Raw genomic sequence first — 19,935 nt, 5'->3', positions numbered from 1 at the left:
GTGCATGATGTATGAATGGCGTGTGTATGGCATATGTATGGGGTATACATGCAGTGTGCTATGACGTGCTAAGAAATAAAATTGAACCATATGTTTGTCCCGAAAGGACCTAGAGCGTGTCGATTAGACGTTAAACCTCCGTTCTCTCTCCCTCTCGCCCTCTCTCTCCATTGACTCGTTTTCAGGGTCGAAAGCAAATGTAACGGGACTGTTTCTATGTAACCGACGAAAACGCATACCTGGAAAACGGACTTAAAGGGACAATAACACTCTTGCTGGCTTGAAAGCTCCAGAAAATAAAAAAAATAGCCTTATTCTAAGTACTAGATGTGTTAGTGTCCCACCTGTTGTGTAAATTATCCATTAAATCCTATTTTACTTGTCCAAAGGGTTCAAAAATATTTTTAAATCCAAGTCACATTTGAAAAGCTTTAAGTAAGGCTTTTCAAATCATTTAGTTGAATTTTTCCAATTTTTTAAATTAGGTGTGTTAAGATGAAATTTGTATCATCAATTAGTTGGAATATTGTAAAATAGTACAATTTGTTGACCAGAATAAAGATTGGGACATATTATTCAGTTACAACAAGTGTGGTATTGAGCCTTTAAGTATTGATGTTTGGGATACTGCCTGATCGCGACACACATGGTTTAATGCATACAGATGTAAATGTCTAAGCCTACCTTTAATCATTATAAAACTGTCTTCGCTATTCTTGAATTCGTTTAAGTTATTTTATATCTAAAAATACAATGCGAGGCTGTGTTGTTAAAACTAGCCACTAGCCAAGAGTTTATATGAAGTGGATACGAGTTCGTATCAGATTTCTTATTAGTAATTAATGTTAGAGACTTGAGACACTCATACACGCCCCCCTTTTCTGACTTCAAGATGAAAACATGGACTTTATGTGGGATATTATTTATGGATATTATTGTTACACAAGGTAAGTTTCATTCTCATTTAAATATAAATTATTGATGCTTAAATGAATCGAATTAGAAGGCGCTAATCCCTTTTGATGTGGATCAAGTTAGAGTATTTTATTAGTTTGATCTGATGTCCTTGTGATTGGGAAAGATTTATACGATTAAAGTTTTGATTTGAATAATTAAACTAATTTCGTTGTATTTACTAATTGAATTTATCTTTTATATTACAATAAATCTGAGAGTTTTATTTACTTTTTGACTCAAATCAAAGAATTGCATTGTATAACACTTCTATACGACACAAAGATGGTGGGATTTTAAACATACAACATAATATACAATTTATACTCCCAGATATAACTTATTGCACAGGACGTAATTTATACTCCTAGATGCTGCACATAACGTTATTTATATTCCCAGATATTTATACTCTTAGGATCTATATAACTTACTGCATATGACGTCATTTAGACTTCCATAATATATAATTTATGTTACATGACGTCATTTATACTCTCAGATATAATAATTCATTGCATATGTCGGCATTTATGCTTCCATATTTAACTCAATAACGTCATTTTAATTCCCAGATATAACTTTTTTCACATGACGTCATTTATACCCCTAGATATAACTTGCGCTTTATGGTGCCCGGATCATGACGTCGAATCATAACTTTGGGGTACATGACTTCCTTGTACTCTTAGATATAACTTAATGCACTTGGCGGCATTTATATTCCTAGATATACGGCAGATAACGTCATTTATACTTCCATATACAACTTATTACACATGGCAGATTCAACTTATTGCATATTTATACACTTATTGTACTTGACGTCATTTATAATACCACCGTGGTCCATGCTTACTGGTCCCAGGGTTCATTCACTTGATTTGATATTTGCGTGTGTATTGCTTGTAATGTATGTGTAGTTTGTGTACTGTCTTGTCCCCAGGTTTGTCTTATAAGTCCGAAGTGGTTTCTCCTTGTCAGTGGTGCATAACGGAGGGCCTGGCAAGGACAGCTGTCTAGTCCTTCGGATGATACGAAAAACCGAGGTCCCGTGTATACTTTGGAATGTACGTAAAAGATCCCTTGGCAGTTGGAATTCGATATAAGAATAGGCGATGGTGCCGCTGCCCGGGCAAAATTTCCCTCATAGCAGACTGTATGGCGTATGCCCGTCTTCATTAGCCCAGTATAGGAGCAGAACAGTAGGACGTTAAACCCATTTCATTTCATTTCATTTGTCTTATAGATCTTGTCTGCGTTTTGCGCGTTCCTCCTACAACAATAACCGAGTACAAGAAATCGTGAAATTAGAAACCACGTGTATCTCTTTTCAATGATTGTTATTGTATCCATATAGTATGTAAATATATAACTGAGTAAATTAAGTAATAAAATATTGTGTAACTCACAACTTATCTAATGAAATCGACAAATCAAAGAAATCGTGAAATTAGAAACCACGTGTATCTCTTTTCAATGATTGGTATTGTATCCATATAGTAAATATGTCACTGAGTAATTAAGTAATAAAATATTGTTTAACTTACAACTTATCTAATGAAATCGACAAATCAAAGACGTCTTGCAAATTAAAGAATTAAATATTCTCATCAATTTTCCATTTATGTAACTACAGCCATGTCGTTAGACCTATAAGGAAAGCAATGGAAATAGGCGTGTTGTAAGGGGTATTTCACTTTCGATTTCGAACTGCCAGGGAAATCTAACCTGCTGCCAATGACATACAAGGGACCTGGTGTATTTTACCCACTAAAGTTTTCCCTTTGCTCGAAGCTCCACCTTGCATCATTGACAAGGTGTGTGTGTGTGTGTGGGGGGGGGGGGGGTGGACTCCCTCAGCCAAAACTGATATAGTACCCTGGGCCACCTGGTTAGTGTGTCTGTGTCACGTCGAAACACCTCTTATTACATAGGAACGTACTACTGTGGTGTTGTTGTTTTGTTTGTTTTTTTTTTTGTTTTTTTTGTCTTCTAAATTTCGAGTGGAATTAATTTTGATTTCCGGTAGGCTTTGGTCTGAACGGAGCTGTGTATGGCTTGCCGTGCACCTAGGAGGGGTGGGGGCGAGGTGCCTATGTTTTTGCGTCATGTGAATTTGGGACTGACCCTTTAAAGTGTCGCACATTGCAACCCTTTGTGTATCTTTTCCTCGTGTATTTTCTTTGGGTTATTTTCGTGTACAGTTTTTTTCCTCTATTGTTTATGGTTCGAATGTTAACACTGGAATATCGGTTCTTGAATTCTAGATGAAATTCCACCCGACCTGTTATTACAGACCAGCAGCGTTGTCAAATTTTTATAAAACGGTTGTTCAATAATAAGATCGAACAAAAAAATCGGTTTCAATCTGAGTTTATTAGCTGGCTGTTAAACAAATCGTTGATGCCTTGAAATAATACCAAGTTTATTAAATTCTAACGTAATCTTTTTACTGCTGGATTATTTTTCTATTTGACTCCGATATTTTGAGTATTAATGGACCAGCTAGACCTTTAAACCCATTTCATTTCTTTTAAATCATATTTGTAAATGACATTTAATGGGTTTTAACGTCCTACTGTTCTGCTACGAACTGGGAAATTTTGCCTGGGCAGCGGCACTACGGCTCTTATATCGAATTCTAACTGTCAATGTATCTTTTACGTGCTCGCCAATTTGTACACGGGACTTCAGTGTTTCCTCCCATCCGAACGACTAGACTGCTGTTCTTGTCAGGTCCTCCGTCCTGTACCACTGACAAAGAAGAAACCATGCCGGCTATAAATAAACCGAAAATTAGGTGATTTAAAATTTTCAAATAGAAAGGTTATTTTAGAGTTTGCCTGAAAGGTCGTGTTGTCGTCTATTTATCAACTGACAAGGGGGAACCACGCCGGAAAATCTGGATGAACTATCTCGGCCAATGCAGTGCTAGCGAGCAAGCGTCTTACGTACTTAGCCATCGTAACCCCCCGCCCCCGACTGTTAAACAAATCGTTAATGTCATAACTTGAAACAATACCAAGTTTATTAAATTCTGACTTATCCTTTTTTCCTAATGAGGGGGTGGATGGACTAATGGTTAGCACGTGCGCACTGTGTCAAAAGGTCTGTATTGGTTTCGATTCCCCGGTTGTACGTGACAAGGAGTAGGGTCGCCTGTCCAAACTCGTGGGTTTTCTCCGGGTCCTCCGGATTCCTCCCACTGCTAAAGACCCCTACGCGCATGCAAATTATTGAAATAAAACTGGACCATATGCTAGTCCCGAAATGACCTAGTTTGTGTCGAGTGGACGTTAAACTCCATGTCTCTCTCTCTTTCTCCTACTGGGTTATTTTTCTATTTGACTCCGATATTTTGAGTATTAATGGAACACCCTTACCTTAAAACCCATTTCATATCTTTTATAACATATTTGGAAATACGTTATGTATATTCTTCAAAACTGAATTACCCGGTAAAGGTGGAAGATTCAGTATAAATGACGTCATGTACAGTAGGTTAAATCAGGGCTAAATCTATTTAAGGCCAGCTTAATTTTTGTCACGGTTGTTGAGATGTAAATAAGGTCAGGGCACGTGGTTGTTGGTGAGATTGTAGTTTAGGGTTAGGGTAAGCATTGGGGCTAGGTCCAGGATTAGGGTTAGGGTTGGGATTAGCGCTAGAATTTTTTACATCTCGTGACCCATGACGAAAAATTCAGCCGTCCTTAACATTTAGCACTAAGCGTTAAATCGAGGAGTATACATGACATAAAGTTATACCTGTGAGTAAACATAACCTCACGTGTAAATCAGCTATCTTTGTCTGCGATATCAGCCGGGGTGGAAGCGGACGTTAAGCCCGATATGGCACGTGCGTGCAGTATCACAAGGCCTGTCATTGAGTCAACTGGCGTGGTTTCGAATCCACGGTGGTACGTGACAAGGAGTAGGGTCGCCTGTCCAGCCTCGTGGATTTTCTCCGGGTCCTCTGGTTTCCTCCCACTGCTAAAGACACCTACGCGCAAGCGAATTATTGAAATAAAATTAAACCGTATGTTAGTCCCGAAATGACCTAGTTTGTGTCGAATGGACGTTAAACCCCATTTCTCTCTCTCTCTCTCTCTGTAAGCCCGATATCAAGTCAACACAATCATCTGATAGTGCAGTAAGTTATATCTGCGAGTATAAATGACGCCATGTGCAGTAAGTTATATCTGAGAGTATAAATGACGTCATGTGCAATAAGTTATCTCTGCGAGTATAAATGACGTCATGTGCAGTAAGTGATATTTAGGGACATAAAGCGAAACAATGCGGTAAGACAGGGCTGTGCTTTTGTGTTGTTTTTTTGGTTTGTTTAAAAAAAACTCTTCCCTGGCTGTATGTTTCGTATATTTTTTTATTCTATATATCGTTGGCTAGATCTAGTTCTTAAGGTCACCTCCAGATTTCGTAAAGGTCACTGAGATGTAAATGAGGCTAGGGCACGTGACTGTTGACGAGATTGCGGGAAAGGGTTTCGGTAAAGGTTAGGGCTAGGTCCAGTTATTAAGGCCACCTCCAGATTTTGTCAAGGTCGCTGAGATGTAAAAAAGGTTAGCGCACGTAACTGTTGACGGGATTGCGGTATAGTATTTGGGCAAAGGTTAGGGCTAGGTCCAGGTTTAGGGTTACCGCCAGCCTTATTTTCATCTCCTGACCTTTGACGAAATCTGGAGGCGACCATAAGAAATAGATCTAACTATATATCTGGCCACTATTTCGTTTTTTCAAATACCATTGCCTGGATATTCTAGAATATACTTAACAGTATGTTGACACATTTGTGATTAATTCATTACAATTTCAAGACATTACGAGGTTTAGACGGTCTATACATCAGTATCTGGCGTGTCCACCGCCAGTGTCAATATCAGCAGCGCAGCGTCTGTACAAGGAGCGGACCAGACGATTAATGAACGCCATTGACACCTGGAACCACACTCTCAGAAAAGCCTGGCGCAATCCATCGGCTGTGTTTGATCTCGGTACGCCCGGTTGTACGTTAAAAGGAGTAGGGTCGCCTGTCCAGCCTCGTGGGGTTTTTTCCGGGTCCTCGGATTTCCTCCCACGCGCAAGCGAATTATTGAAATAAAATTGAACCATGTGTTGGTCCCGAAATGACCTAGTTTGTGTCGAGTGGACGTTAAACCCCATTTCTCTCTCTCTTGATCTCGGTACGACGTTATTAAGTCTTCTCTGAAGTTCATCCGTTCTGCTGTAGAAAGTCCCAAGTAACTCTGGCGGTGTGGGTACAGGCGTTGTCATGCTGGAAAACGTTGTTTCGATGATGTGCGAAATTTGGTATGTCGTGTGGTGTGAGAGCTTGATCGATGTAGCGCACCACAGGACCAACTCTCTGGTTCAGGTCGTTTCCACCCCAAATCATTATGCTTACCCCCCCCCCCCTTTCCCCCATGGCCAACTCCCTGGTTCAGGCCAATTCCACCCCACTGGCCACGTCGACGCCATATTCTGGTATTGCCATCTGCAGTTGATTCGCAATACCGACTCCTACCTGAGAACAGAACAGTTCTCCATTGCCTGTGTCGCCAGTTCTGGTGTTGTTGGGCAAACTGCAGACGTTCACGTCAATGGCGAGGGGTGGGGATCGGTCCACGGTAAGGTCTACGGCAATGGATGTTCTCTCTGGTGAGACGTCGGCGCACTGTATCGGTACTGATGGGTCTGCTGTGTGTCTGACGTGCTGTCTCAGATGCCTGTGTGAAGGGATTCTGCACGTGTTGTCTCACAACATGGCAGTCTTGTCGCCTTGTGGTACAATCTGATTACATACAGATCTATATTTCGTTTCGCTTCCGTGGTGTTGGTGGCCCGAAAGCGTTGCTGAAGCCTGTAGATGGTCCATTGACCTGGAAGTGATTGACAACGGCTTGGGCAGTGTGGCCAGCGTCGAGTCTTCCAAGCGCCTGGTTCCTCTGGGCTATCGTGAGTCGTGGCATGTTGCTGACGTTGTAGTGTGAATGATTCAACCAGGTATGGGGGTGCATTTTATAGGGCTGGTCCCGGTGAACAGCACGTGCAGCATGAGTTACATGAACATTATGGAGAACACATTACCATTTCAGAAGTCAGGTTCGCTTTTTTGAGAACATTTCCTGGGTTTAATTCTGTGCTTGGGAAGGAGCCTTATTGCTCAGGTAAAATTGGGGATGTGGTCACAAATATAATAAAAAAATTGATGCAAAGCGTCTATTCAGAGTAACATACCAACCTGAGGTTTCTTTTGCTGCTTAGTATACTAATCCCTGACCACCATTTCGTATTTTACAGTGTTGGGCGATCGAATAATGAGTGACGCTAATAAAAACGAACTGCAACTGTATAAAGATTTATTTACTTCTTATACTAATGTCATAATGCCATTGAAGAATGAAACAGGATCGGTATCTGTACGTCTTGGATTATCATTGAACAGTATAATAGAAATGGTAAGTTATGAAGTAACTTTAAAGATGCATTATGTAAATGAAATGGGGTTTAACGTCTGACTGGGCTAATGAAGACGGGCATGCACAATATGAGGGAAATTTTGCCCGGACAGCGGCACTAAGGCCTACTCTTATACCGAATTTCAACTATTAGTCTGGATACGTTGTCAACATTCGAGAATAACAGGTTATTGGCTAGATTATCCGGTCTTTTACATTATCATAAACAAAGTCTAAGGGAGGTAACAAGTCCTAAAACAAGAAGTTGACGCCCATGAAATTAATTGTGAAATTAAGAATGTTGTTTCAGAAATCCATTTGATTGCATTGCCAGTTCAATATCCAACACTCTTAATTCTTTTTATTTTAAAATTTCTTTCTTCATGGGACATATCTATGGTTTCTTTTTAATCCTAATTCGTCGTCACGATTCATGTGTGTTTATATTAACGCAAGAATTATGGGATTTATTGCAGGAAGGGGCGCAACTCTTACCTGTCTTGGCCAAAGATACATAAAAAAATCTCCAGGTTACGTATGGGCAATGGAACTGAGACGGGGAATATAAAACGCTAGAATTAAAGATACATTATGTAAGATTTAGATAAAGGGCTAGTCATTCTTGCTATAATAGTTCGAAAATAGATAATGTAAAATGAATAATTTGAAAATTTCATTCAAATTACTCTATTGCATGCGAAGCTATTGGCTTTGAAGGCTTGGCAAGACGTGTGCAACAATCTCAACCACCATATTTGTTGTTCGGAGCTAAGTCTCGCTTCTCCATTTTTAGCTTAAATCAAAATATGGCTGAACTGTTCTATTAATCTATTTAATATCGGAGAAATCCGATGCTATCGAGAGTTGATTAAGGCCTGGATAAGTTAATTAATGTCTAATTAATAATTTAGAAAACATTTCAAGCCTAAAAAAGACCTGAAATATGTTTAAGCTTAGATAATCAGATGACCATTTGAATTCTGGTAGAACCAATGATGTAGTGTTTTCCAAAAGTCTAGCTGCGCAGTCTATACTTTTTAGGGGTAGGTTTGAGAGAATACATGTTCTTTTTAAGTATTCTGTATTTTATTGTTTTAAACTGGGTAACCGACTTCGATATAAAATCGTATGCGCGTAAACTGTTGTCTCCTATTTTAATATCAACACCTACTTTCGAAGTACGTTAGATCGATCACTCTGGCAGAATATGTGAATTGGGTAACCATATTTAAACAGATTACATAAAGTCCAAGAGTAGAACTTCAAATCAGTATCCACGCCAGTCAAACAAAGATGTGTAGCAATAGGCAGAAAAATTACACAAACCTACGGCCGACCAACGGCCAAAATAAGACGACCGTGACCGCTCGAAAGGAATGTCATGGCTTCATATCCCGGCGTTGCCACATCCCCAACACCTGCGCGGGGAGGCAGGTGTCAAAGATCATAGCATTATCATAACCCGATCACATGGAAGGGCAACAATGGTACAATGGACATAATACACACAGGGAAGGACTGGAGGTATTTACAATAACAAACACAGTGAAGACTGGAGGCTTAATCATTGACAATACAGAGACTGGCGATGATAGCATGGACATAACATGAATAGAGGAAAAACTAATGGTTATAGCGTGGACAAAACATTGGCGTTGTAAAGTATTGTTCGAAAATAATTTGATGCTTAGCTAAGTTGTTTTTCATGACGGTTTTTTTAATTTTATTTTATCAGGACGAGATCAGGGAACGATTGGATGTAAGTGCCGTGCTGTTGGAGCAATGGACAGATGAGAGGCTGAAGTGGGACCCCAGCAGATATGGAAATATTGATACTTTAAGATTACCAGCGTCAGTGGTGTGGAGACCAGATGTTGTCTTATACAATGGGTGGGTGGAAATCATCATCATCGTCGTCGACGACGTGCGTCAGTAGTGTGGAGACCAGATGTTGTCTTATACAATGGGTGGGTGGAAATCATCATCATCATCGTCGTCGACGACGTGAGAATGAGAATCAGTATTCGCAATAACAGCAGCGTAATGCTGGCACAATATCGTGTTCCTGAAGCAACGTCTGTACGTTTCTGGATTGCTTCACAATTCTCGAACTTATAGCTACGTGATCTACAGACACATGAACAGTAGTGTCCAATCAGAGGTTGTGACATCGCGACCTCCATGGAAAAATTGACATTGAACGAACCTTGAACTCTGCAACTCGATTATCATCGGTAGACATCTTAGCTTGAAATCGCAAGACTTGGTATTCGCGACGGCCGAGGAATCTGATAGCCTCACAAGCTGGGCTTGTACCCGATTGAAATTAGAGCCGAAATAAACACACACTCTTTAATTGTTTTGGTCCTTATAATGATCCACATCAATATTGTGAGGAAAAACATTTTTATTTCTTCGAGATTTTCAGGACTAAAGATATCAATTATTCATTTACCCTATTGTTATCTTGGTAAATATTGACCTGGTTATGAATCGTGTCGTAACACTTACGTCGCAATAGGTATCGCATCGTAACTACAGTGGCAATACCCATCTCTAAGTAGCAACGGCAGCAGCAGTAGCATTCAAATGCTGATGACTAGACGCAATTCCTCGCCAGGCCTGTCGTCCTGTGTCACTGATAGGGGGAGTCACTCTTGCATTTTATTCACATCTTTCAAGTCTTCTTGGGCAATAAAATACCAAAACTGTTTGTTTTTTTCTTTCAAATTTTCTTTTCTGTTTTAGGATGGGAGATGAGCGTACGTTTAACGACCAAACAGTAGTTGTATATAAGGACGGATTTATATTGTGGATACCAGCTATGCGCTTGCAAGCCACATGTGAGGGAAATTTACTTAGATTCCCGTTTGATAAGCAAACGTGTAAATTTAGGTTTGGATCATGGACATATCACGGGAATCAACTTAATCTTACGTATGGGGGTGGTAACGCATTATCAGCCTTCGATTTAAGTGAATTTGTTGAAAGTGGGAATGATTGGAAGTTATTAGATTATACGGCTGACTTACTTGTCTTAAAGTACGCTTGTTGTTCCGAGCCATATCATACTATGGTCTTTACTATGGTACTTGAGAGGAAGCCAATATATTATATACACGTTTATATTCTACCTGCTGTTATCTTGTCTTTACTGATTCCATTTCAACTTTTTCTACCACCAGAATCAAGAGAAAGACTCACACTTGGTAAGTACAAAATGGCATCATAAAAATAATGATCAGTAATGATTGTTATGATATAACACAATCTGATTAAAACACAGATCCTATTTCGTTTCGTTTTTTATAGTAGAAAATTTCGTTTAACTTGTCTTCACAACACTAGGATCTGGTTGAAGTGTGGGATTAGCCAATGTTACAGCGAGTTCTTGGCGTGCGATGCAGGGAACTGTGGGTTAACCACTAGAAACGTCAACGCTGATTGATTAATCAATGTCTGACGCCATAGGGTCAAAAGCCGCTTGTGCGACCTCTGACGCGATCTTCCACTACAGCCGATCAGATATAACACTGTGTTTGGCGTTTCCATCGACTCGTCATGGAATTAGCAAGTGATAATCCTTTGTGGTCGATCAATAAACAATTATAAAATCAATGTATATTTACTTTAGGGTTAAAAATGAGATTTTAATTTAGAAAATAATAATGTATAAAGTTCATAAAGAAGTCAAGTTGGCATGTTTGCCGACTGCAAAGTCGCCAACATCTGATCTTGTTTGTAAAGGTTTTTAACGTTTCCACCTGCGTTTCATCTAATTAGTCAAGCATTCTATTACGTACCAAGGGACCGCGGATTGTCTTCGTATCCGAACTACGGGACACCGTCCATTGCCAAGCTCCATACCCTACCCCATTGACAAGGAAATCTTCTCGGTCAGCACGGGAATCGAACCTGGATCTCCCTGGTTAGTGCTCCGACGTCTTACTCACTCTGATACTCAAGCTACAAGATGTTCTATCGTTCGTGGAGCCACGGTGGCTAAGTTCAGATGGGACGAACAAAGGTCCCGTGTACACATTGACAGTTGGAATTTGATATAAGCATGAGTCATAGCGCCGCTGTCCGGGAAACATTTCCCTCAAAGCATACTGTATGGGGTATTATCCCAGTCGGAGCAGAACAGTAGGACGTTAAACTCTATTTCATTTCATTTCTATCGTTTATCTGTTTCAGGTTCCATATTGATAATATCTAACATATTGATGATATTCAAACTTCAGGAGATTCTACCAACGCAACATGTGACACTACCATTACTTGGTAAGATTTTAAACTAGTCAGACTAAGAAGTAAAACTATTAAACAAATCAGGAGCCTGTTTCACGAAATTTTAACTAAGGTAAAACCCAAATTTTAGTTATTTGATTGGATAATATTAGATTGATTTTAGTGCTTATTGGCCAATCAAAATTGAAGTATCTACTAAAATTTGTATTTTATCTTTAGTTAAAATTTTGTGAAACAGGGCCCAGGATTGGTAAGCTGTGAATATATGTCTTCTTGCCGCGTGCGTGATGTATAATATTGATAAAAGATAATAATATTATATCATATTTAGTGTAAATGGGTATATAAAATGAGGGTGGGGAGGAGAGGGGTTAACAAAAATGGTATTACTAAATCCAATGTAAACAACGCACGTTTTTCGATATTAGCGAGTAACAAATGCTACTCGTTTTTCGATATTCAAACATAGATCTAAAAAAAAACAACAGATTTGATGGATGTATATGTAGAGAATGTCTCAAAAAAACATTTGATTAAACAAGGTTTCAAAAACGAACTAAACATATCATAAATGAAGATGCCTGGGCAGTGGATTCACATAAAAAAACTGCTCCTTTTCCTTGTTTTTTGATATTTTCGAATTACGAAAAACGCGATTTAATGCGATATGTTTTGGAAACATTCATATACATGATAAAAAAAACTGATATTTTAAGATCTAAGTTGACATGTCGAAAAACGAGCTACTTGTTTTTGCCAATATAAAAAAGAAAGTGCAGATTTTATGTAAATCCACTGCCCAGGCATCCTCATTTATGATATATTTTGTTCATATTACATGATAGATCGAATGCCATTTGCTCTGGAGACAGTATGTAGATATACATAATTAAAAACTACTATTTTGAGATTCAAATTTAAATATCGTCATTCGCCAATATAAAAAAAAAAAGAATTAAAACAAGGAGAAAGTGCAGTTTTTATGTCAAATTTATTTCAAATTCGAACCGAACTGGCGTGGTGCACCAGGAAGTGACATAATAAACCTTTTATACCTTCTAACGAAACACCTGTTACCACTTCTAAATGATGTATATTTCACGAGTTGCCTCCCTTTACACCCATGAATTATATTTTCAGGTATCTTTTATAGTTTAAATCTGATTTGGTCATTCCTCTCTTTAATAGCAACTATATGTGTTCTAAATGTACATAACAGAGGACCTAGACGAGGCAGGGTGCCCGATATCATTAGATGGGTAAGTAAACGATATCAGTAGGTGGGTAAGTAAAAGTGATATCATTAGATGGGTAAGTAAACGATATCATTAGATGGGTTAATAATAAATATCATTAGATGGGTAAATAAACATCATTAGATGCCATGGGTACGTAAACGATTTTGTTAGACAGGTGAGTAAACGATATCATTAGATGGGTAAGTAAACGACATCATTAGATGACAACGTAAACGATATCATTAGATGGGTAATGAAACGATATCATTAGATGGGTAATGAAACGATATCATTAGTGTAACACTACATGTGTTCTAAATGTACATAACAGAGGACCTAGACGAGGCAAGGTGCCCGATATCATTAGATGGGTAAGTAAACGATATCATTAGGTGTGTAAGTAAATGATATCATTAGATGGGTAAGTAAACGATATCATTAAATGGGTTAATAACATATATCATTTTATGGATAAGTAAACGATATCATTGTATGGGTAAGTAAATGATATCATTAGATGGGTAAGTAAATGATATCATCAGATGGGTTAATAATATATATCATTTTATGGATAAGTAAACGATATCATTATATTGGTAAGTAAATGATATCATTATATGGGTAAGTAAATGATATCATTAGATGGGTAAGTAAATGATATCATTAGGTGGGTTAATAATATATCATTAGATGACAACATAAACGATATTATTAGATGTGTTAATAATATATATCATTAGATGACAACATAAACGATATCATTAGATGGGTAAGTAAACAACATTAGATGCCACGGGTAAGTAAACGATATCGTTAGACAGGTAAGTAAACGATATCATTAGATGGGTAAGTAAACGACATCATTAGATGATCGACAACGTAAACGATATCATTAGATGGGTAATGAACCGATATCATTAGATGGGTAAGTAAACGACATCATTAGATGATCGACAACGTAAACGATATCATTAGATGGGCAATGAAACGATATCATTAGATGGGTAATGAACCGATATCATTGGATGGGTAATGAAACGATATCAATATCATTGGATGGGTAATGAAACGATATCATTAGATGGGTAATGAAAAGATATCATTATATAGGTAATGAAAAGATATCATTATATGGGTAAGTAAACGATATCATTAGATTGGTAAGTAAATGATATCATTAGATGGGTAAGTAACAGATACGGGGTAACGGGCTATCGAAATAACGGGCTGACAGATTTTGTTCGCTATTTATTAAAATGGAAGCACCCATATTCCATTTGTTTGATAGACATTAAACGGCCAGGACATTTTTGGGGGTAGATTGTTTGAAATTAATATAATACACTTGTTCTGTGTGTCGGTAAAAAAACAAATTTCAAAAACGGAACTTTACCAAAAAATGCCATTAATCATTTTCTCCTTCTGCCATTCCAGGTTTTCTTACGAAGTCTAAAACGGATCGTGTGTCTGGGAAATGACAATTACTATCCACTTAGTTCAACTGATTGTGTGTCAATGAAAGGTTTAGAGAATCCAATGTTGAGCAGCTCGACTGATGGACAGAAAGCAAAAGAAACTAACAACGGTAATTATAGGAGACAATTAGCCTATGTGTCACTCGGCAAACTTCAGCAGATTACAGTACCCTACATCTAGCCTCGACTGTATTACGAAGTCCACCATTGGAAATACTTTCAAGTTCCCGAATTACCAAAGGCGTTGCCCATGACGACGCCTTTGAAGAATGTTTTATCATACAAATATTTCAAAGTCTGAAGCTGTTTTTCTTTCAAGTTTATCCGGTTTTCTTCAAACAAGGACAACTTTGCATTGAAAATTCTGCACACGCTTCGAAGGACGCAATTTTGATAACTTCTTTTTAAAAGCGGCAAGTTTTCCTAATAAGTAAACCGGTGCCGCATCGCAATTGTATAGACGTAGGTACATATCACATACCGCCATACAGCCGAGGCTAGATGTAGAGTAATGGAATCTAGTGAGGTTTGCCGAGTGGCCCATATGTGTATCGTACATTATTTATCTTACATGGGCATTGGGTAAAATTAGATAAAGAGTTGACAGTTCTCGCTATAATTGTTAAAACATAAAAAATGAAAAGAGAATAATATGCTGAACATTTTAGTCAAATTGCTTCCATCTGAACCGGGATATTAGCTGTTGAATTTTAGGCGACTCTCGGTCGTCATTACTGACGTTGGTATGATAACAAAGTCTCGATTATCCGTTTTTACATTATATTATCCATAAAAAAATATATTCAAATCCAGTAAATATCGCAGGTTAACGATGGCATCGAGAGCGGATTATGGTATTTTGCATGACGATTTTTGTTGACCTTTTGGTGTAGAATCGAAGAAAAGTGTTTGAAAATACATTTTCTGCCAGGTTTTTGGTGAATATTCGTGATTTTGTGGCGGAAGGATAAAAGAGTTAAGAGGTTGGTTAGGTTAAAATGCAGGGTGGAAAATTGGTCTTTACTTCTAGTTTGTGTATCCAAAGTTTTCCATGGTGAATCCCATACGTGCTTTTGAGCAAGAGGTTGCCACATGTTGCTCCATCTGCGGTAGAAAGCGTTCTACCCAATGAAAATTTAAACAAGTTAGAGACGAGAATTAACATTAAAGTCAATTGGGAAATCATTGGTGATCTGTGGCCAGATTACAATGTACAGTGGACTCTGTCACATCCGACATCGTACGGGATCCTTACAATAATTCGGATCACACAGCGTTTCGGAATACCGAGCTTTCTCCAAAACCGGAAATACTCTAACTTCGAAAACCGGAAGTATTTTTATATTGTAGCTTCGAATCACCAGAATGCTATTGCCTTTATAAATGATAAACTTTTCTGTACTTTCAAAATTTTATTATATTAAATAATTACCAATAACAATACATGCGTACAATATATTCATAAAATCGTTTACATTTAATATCAATGCATGCATACAATATATTTATAAATATCAATGCATGTAATCGTTTAAAGTAGTTTGCTTAAGATTACCGGAAGCATATCTTCTAACAAATGAATTGTTGCGATCACCTTTTCGTCCTTAATCTGTGCGAAGTGTTTAATGTCGTTGAGCATGCGTAGGAATTTTGAATAGGTCAAGTCTGTCGTTAATGTATATTCTTCATCGTCCCCGTCTTCAGTCAATTGTCCACTAGTAGTAGTAGTAGTAGTTCTTGGTGTTTAACGTCTGCTTCCACATAAGTGATATCGCAGACGAAATTGTCCACTCTGTTACGTGTTCATTTATAATCTGTCGTTCTATGTCCAGTTTTTCAAGCCAATCAAAGTAAACGGCACCTGTCATCCAAGCTTTGCGATTGGCCGACCAATTGACTGGCAGGTTGATCTTGTCCACTCCCTTAAAACATCTCGGGTTAACTGCTTTACCGATCAAAGTAATCAACACAGACCGGCTCTTGCGAGTTTTAATCTCACCGATAATTGATTGGTGATTACTTGTTAATCTTTTCTGGCTTTACACCCATTGTGTTTTAATCTCACCGATAATTGGATGCTTCACACCCACCGTTTGAAGTACGGATTATACGGTGTCGATTCAATGGAAATTATGTGACGGGACGGCTGATTGATTTCGGAATCCGGAACATACAAAATTCGGATTTACCAGCGATTTTTTGGCTGAAGTAATAAGGAAATAAATCGGGACATGAAAATCATACCGGATGTCACAGCAATCCGGAGTGATCAGAGATCGGATGTGACAGAGTCCACTGTATTTCTATAATCAGGAGTAATTCTTTTATTTAAAATGCGGAGGGCCTGACAAGGATAGCTGTCTTGTCCTTCAGATGAGACGAAAAACCGAGGTCCCGTGTATACATTGGAATGCACGTAAAAGATCCCTTGGCAGTTGGAATTCGATATAAGAGTAGGCCGTAGTGCCGCTGTCCGGGCAAAATTTCCCCCATAGCACACTGTATGGCGTATGCCCGTCTTCATTAGCCCAGGTTAGGAGCAGAACAGTAGGACGTTAAACGCCATTTCATTTCATTTCATTTATTTAAAATGAACTGAAGGGAGATAACTGTGTATATATTTCTATAATATTATATTTTGTAGGATCAAAGTTAGAGGCAGATGTTGAAGATTTAAACAGACAATTGCATGTTTTAACAGCACGTGCTCGTACGAACGAAGTAAAAGAGGAAATGCTTGGTGAATGGCGTCAAGTATCTCTTGTACTGGACCGTGTTCTCTTCTTTCTCTTCATGCTCACGATTTTGATATATACAGTTGTTTTACTGGGATAGGATTTATTGTATATCGATATATACAGTTGTTCTACTGGGATAGGATTTGTTGTATATCGATATATACAGTTGTTCTACTGGGATAGGATTTCCTGTATATTGATATAAACAGTTGTTCTACTGGGATAGGATTTATTGTATATTGATATATACATATATATATATATATATATATATATATATATATCTATATATATATACAGCTGTTCTACTGGGATAGGATTTATTGTATATTGATATATACAGTTGTTCTACTGGGATAGGATTTATTGTATTTTATGTATATTATTATATGTTATATCATCTACAATTATTACTTCAAAAGCATCACAATACTTAACGCACGTTCAACTATCCATATAGAATGTCAAATAGTAAGAGCAGAATATTCCCGCCACAAGATTTTATTATTTAATGCGTTCTTCAATTCAATGTAATTTATGATATAATGAATGAGAAATTATAGTATGAAACATAAACAGTATAAATGAAATATAGTCTAGATAAGATACAACTCTTGCAATCTGATTAAATTACAGATCTATATTACGTTTCGTTTTTTTATACTTTCGATGGCGTCTACAACTTGAAGATCTGACCAGTTTTCGTGGGAGGTCGCGTCAGGAGACTTACGAGCGGCTTTTGACCCCGTTAACCAATCAGCGTTGATGTTTCTAGTAGGATACCCACAGTGGTTTTTTTTTATAAACAACATTTTTATTCAGGTTGTCTGAATGGGATTGGGGAACAGGCTTAGCCTATGTAGGTCCCTCTCCCTGCAACATATCGTTTCAGTGGCTAATCTCTTACATCATCCAGAACGCGGGTTATATAACAACTCTCCTAGATCCCAGTGTAGTAAAGACAAGTGAAACTATAAAACGAAACGAAATAGGATTTGTGTTTTAATCAGATTGGAGCTCTAGATGAGAAGCGAGACCTTGATACACAATTCTAGTTCTTATTATAATGTATATACTGGAATAAAGTGTTGAAAGCAGTACGTCATCATTTGTGTCTGTAAACTCAGGCTATAGCATACACAATGAAATGGTGTTTTAATGTCCTACTGTTTTGCTCCGACAGGGCTACTGGGGGTGGGTATACGCCATACAGTGTGCTATGAGGGAAATTTTGCCCTGATAGCGGCGCTACGCCCTACTTTTATATCGAATTCCAACTGCCAAGGGATCTTTTACGTGCACGCCAATGTGTACACATGACCTCAGTTTTTCTTCCCATCCGAACGACTATACGTTGTCCCTTGTCAGGCCCTCAGTCCTGTACCTCTGACAAAGGAGAAACCATGCCGGCTATAAATAAACAGAAAGTTAGCAGATTTAAAAATTCCAAATAGAAAGGTTATATTAGAGTTTGCCTGAATGGTCGTGTTGTCGTCTATTCTTCAACTGACAAGGGTTCCTTTACGTGAACTCTAATGAGTACAAGGCTTCACCTCGGTTTGTCATACCAACCGAATGACCATACATTTTTTATGTTTCTCGCTTCTCTATCACTTACAAGCGGAAAGCAATTTACTGACAAAAAAAACAACGAGCAACTAACCTTCTTTGCGAACAAAAGAATCGAAATCAGGAGGTTCCTTTGGTAACCCCGGAAGCAGTCACAGAAGACAGCTAAAAGATTAGAATGAAAAATTCACCAGAAACGAGTATATATATATTGCTTACGAACTCGGGGGTCACGCATTTCGATTACAGAAACGACAAATGACAACTGACAAGATTTGTTCGTATTTCTAAGGACTTTTGGATTCTGGAATTGGGAATATACTCGTAATTTGACGGATGTGTTGTAGAAAGTTGTTGAGTGCAGTAATTGTGCCGACGTGCTGTTTTCTGGGGCTGAAGCTTATTCAAATACTAACGACGATAACTCGGAATAAATAATAAGACTGTACTTTAATAAACGAGTGTCCAAAACTGGCTAAAGGCCACAATAACGGGAGCCGGTCACCAGACTAAACTTACAGTAGAATAAGGAACATATATACAAACTTAGGATTAAAATAATCATATATTTGATCAGAAATGTTAACTTGTACATAGGAAACAGGTGTTTAAATACAGAAGATGATATCGACAAAGGAAGAACGTGTGTTAACTATAATTACGTAATATATATTGTTACATTAAGTTTAAACCCAAACAGTTAAAAGGCTTGAAAGATTAATGAGATATCAATTCGGACATTGGTCAGTTTCTACTGTAACTAAAATTATATAATAAAATATATACAAAAATACACTATAACAGCTGCAATCCGATGAATACAATAATACTGACCATTTTAATCATCAATTCACAATGAACATAGTTGTTCATTTACCAGATATAGGAACAGTTATTTACAAAGGTAAATGTTAAACTTCAGATTAAATGAAATGAAATGAAATATAATGGAGTTTAACGTGCTATTGTTCTGCTCCGAACTGGGCTAATGAAGACGGGCATACCCACACGGTGTGATATGAGGGAAATGTTGCACGGACAGCGATACTACGACCTACACGTTTCGAATTCCATCTGCCAAGGGATCTTTTAGTACACGCTAATGTGTACACAGAACGACTAGACAGCTGTCCTTATCAGTACCTCCGCCCTGCACCACTGACAAGGGGAAACCACGTGGAAAAATCCAGATGAAGTTAATCGGCCAATGCAGATATCGAACACGCGACCT

General features: G+C 38.0%; 1 protein-coding gene across 2 annotated transcripts; it reads left to right on the top strand.

The window, feature by feature from the left end:
- The first annotated feature begins 759 nt into the window (after positions 1–759).
- On the top strand, positions 760–18,235 carry LOC130010272 (neuronal acetylcholine receptor subunit alpha-10-like). 2 transcript variants are annotated; one of them, XM_050534796.2, is made up of 8 exons: positions 760–947; positions 7,276–7,433; positions 9,169–9,323; positions 10,182–10,642; positions 11,631–11,717; positions 12,825–12,943; positions 14,357–14,507; positions 17,042–18,235. In XM_050534796.2, the coding sequence occupies exons 1-8, from the start codon at positions 893–895 to the stop codon at positions 17,230–17,232; spliced, it is 1,377 nt and encodes a 458-aa protein (XP_050390753.2). In that variant the 5' UTR covers positions 760–892; the 3' UTR covers positions 17,233–18,235. The 2 variants fall into 2 exon arrangements, with proteins under 2 accessions (XP_050390753.2, XP_055954914.1); XM_056098939.1 differs by lacking the exons at positions 760–947; positions 7,276–7,433 and having other exon boundaries at positions 9,300–9,400.
- Positions 18,236–19,935: the final 1,700 nt, after the last annotated feature.

This window comes from Patella vulgata, chromosome 2 (genome assembly GCF_932274485.2).
Source record: "Patella vulgata chromosome 2, xgPatVulg1.2, whole genome shotgun sequence".
Classification (NCBI taxonomy): domain Eukaryota; kingdom Metazoa; phylum Mollusca; class Gastropoda; family Patellidae; genus Patella; species Patella vulgata.
Note: the sequence above shows the minus strand (reverse complement) of the source record. Positions and strands in the feature narration are given on the sequence as shown.

Excerpts from the sequence above, each read along its gene's own strand:
- LOC130010272 (XM_050534796.2), top strand. The coding sequence starts at position 893 with ATGAAAACATGGACTTTATGTGGGATATTATTTATGGATATTATTGTT. Across the intron at positions 948-7,275 it reads GGATATTATTGTTACACAAG|TGTTGGGCGATCGAATAATG; the intron begins GTAAGTTTCATT and ends CGTATTTTACAG. Across the intron at positions 10,643-11,630 it reads AAGAGAAAGACTCACACTTG|GTTCCATATTGATAATATCT; the intron begins GTAAGTACAAAA and ends TATCTGTTTCAG.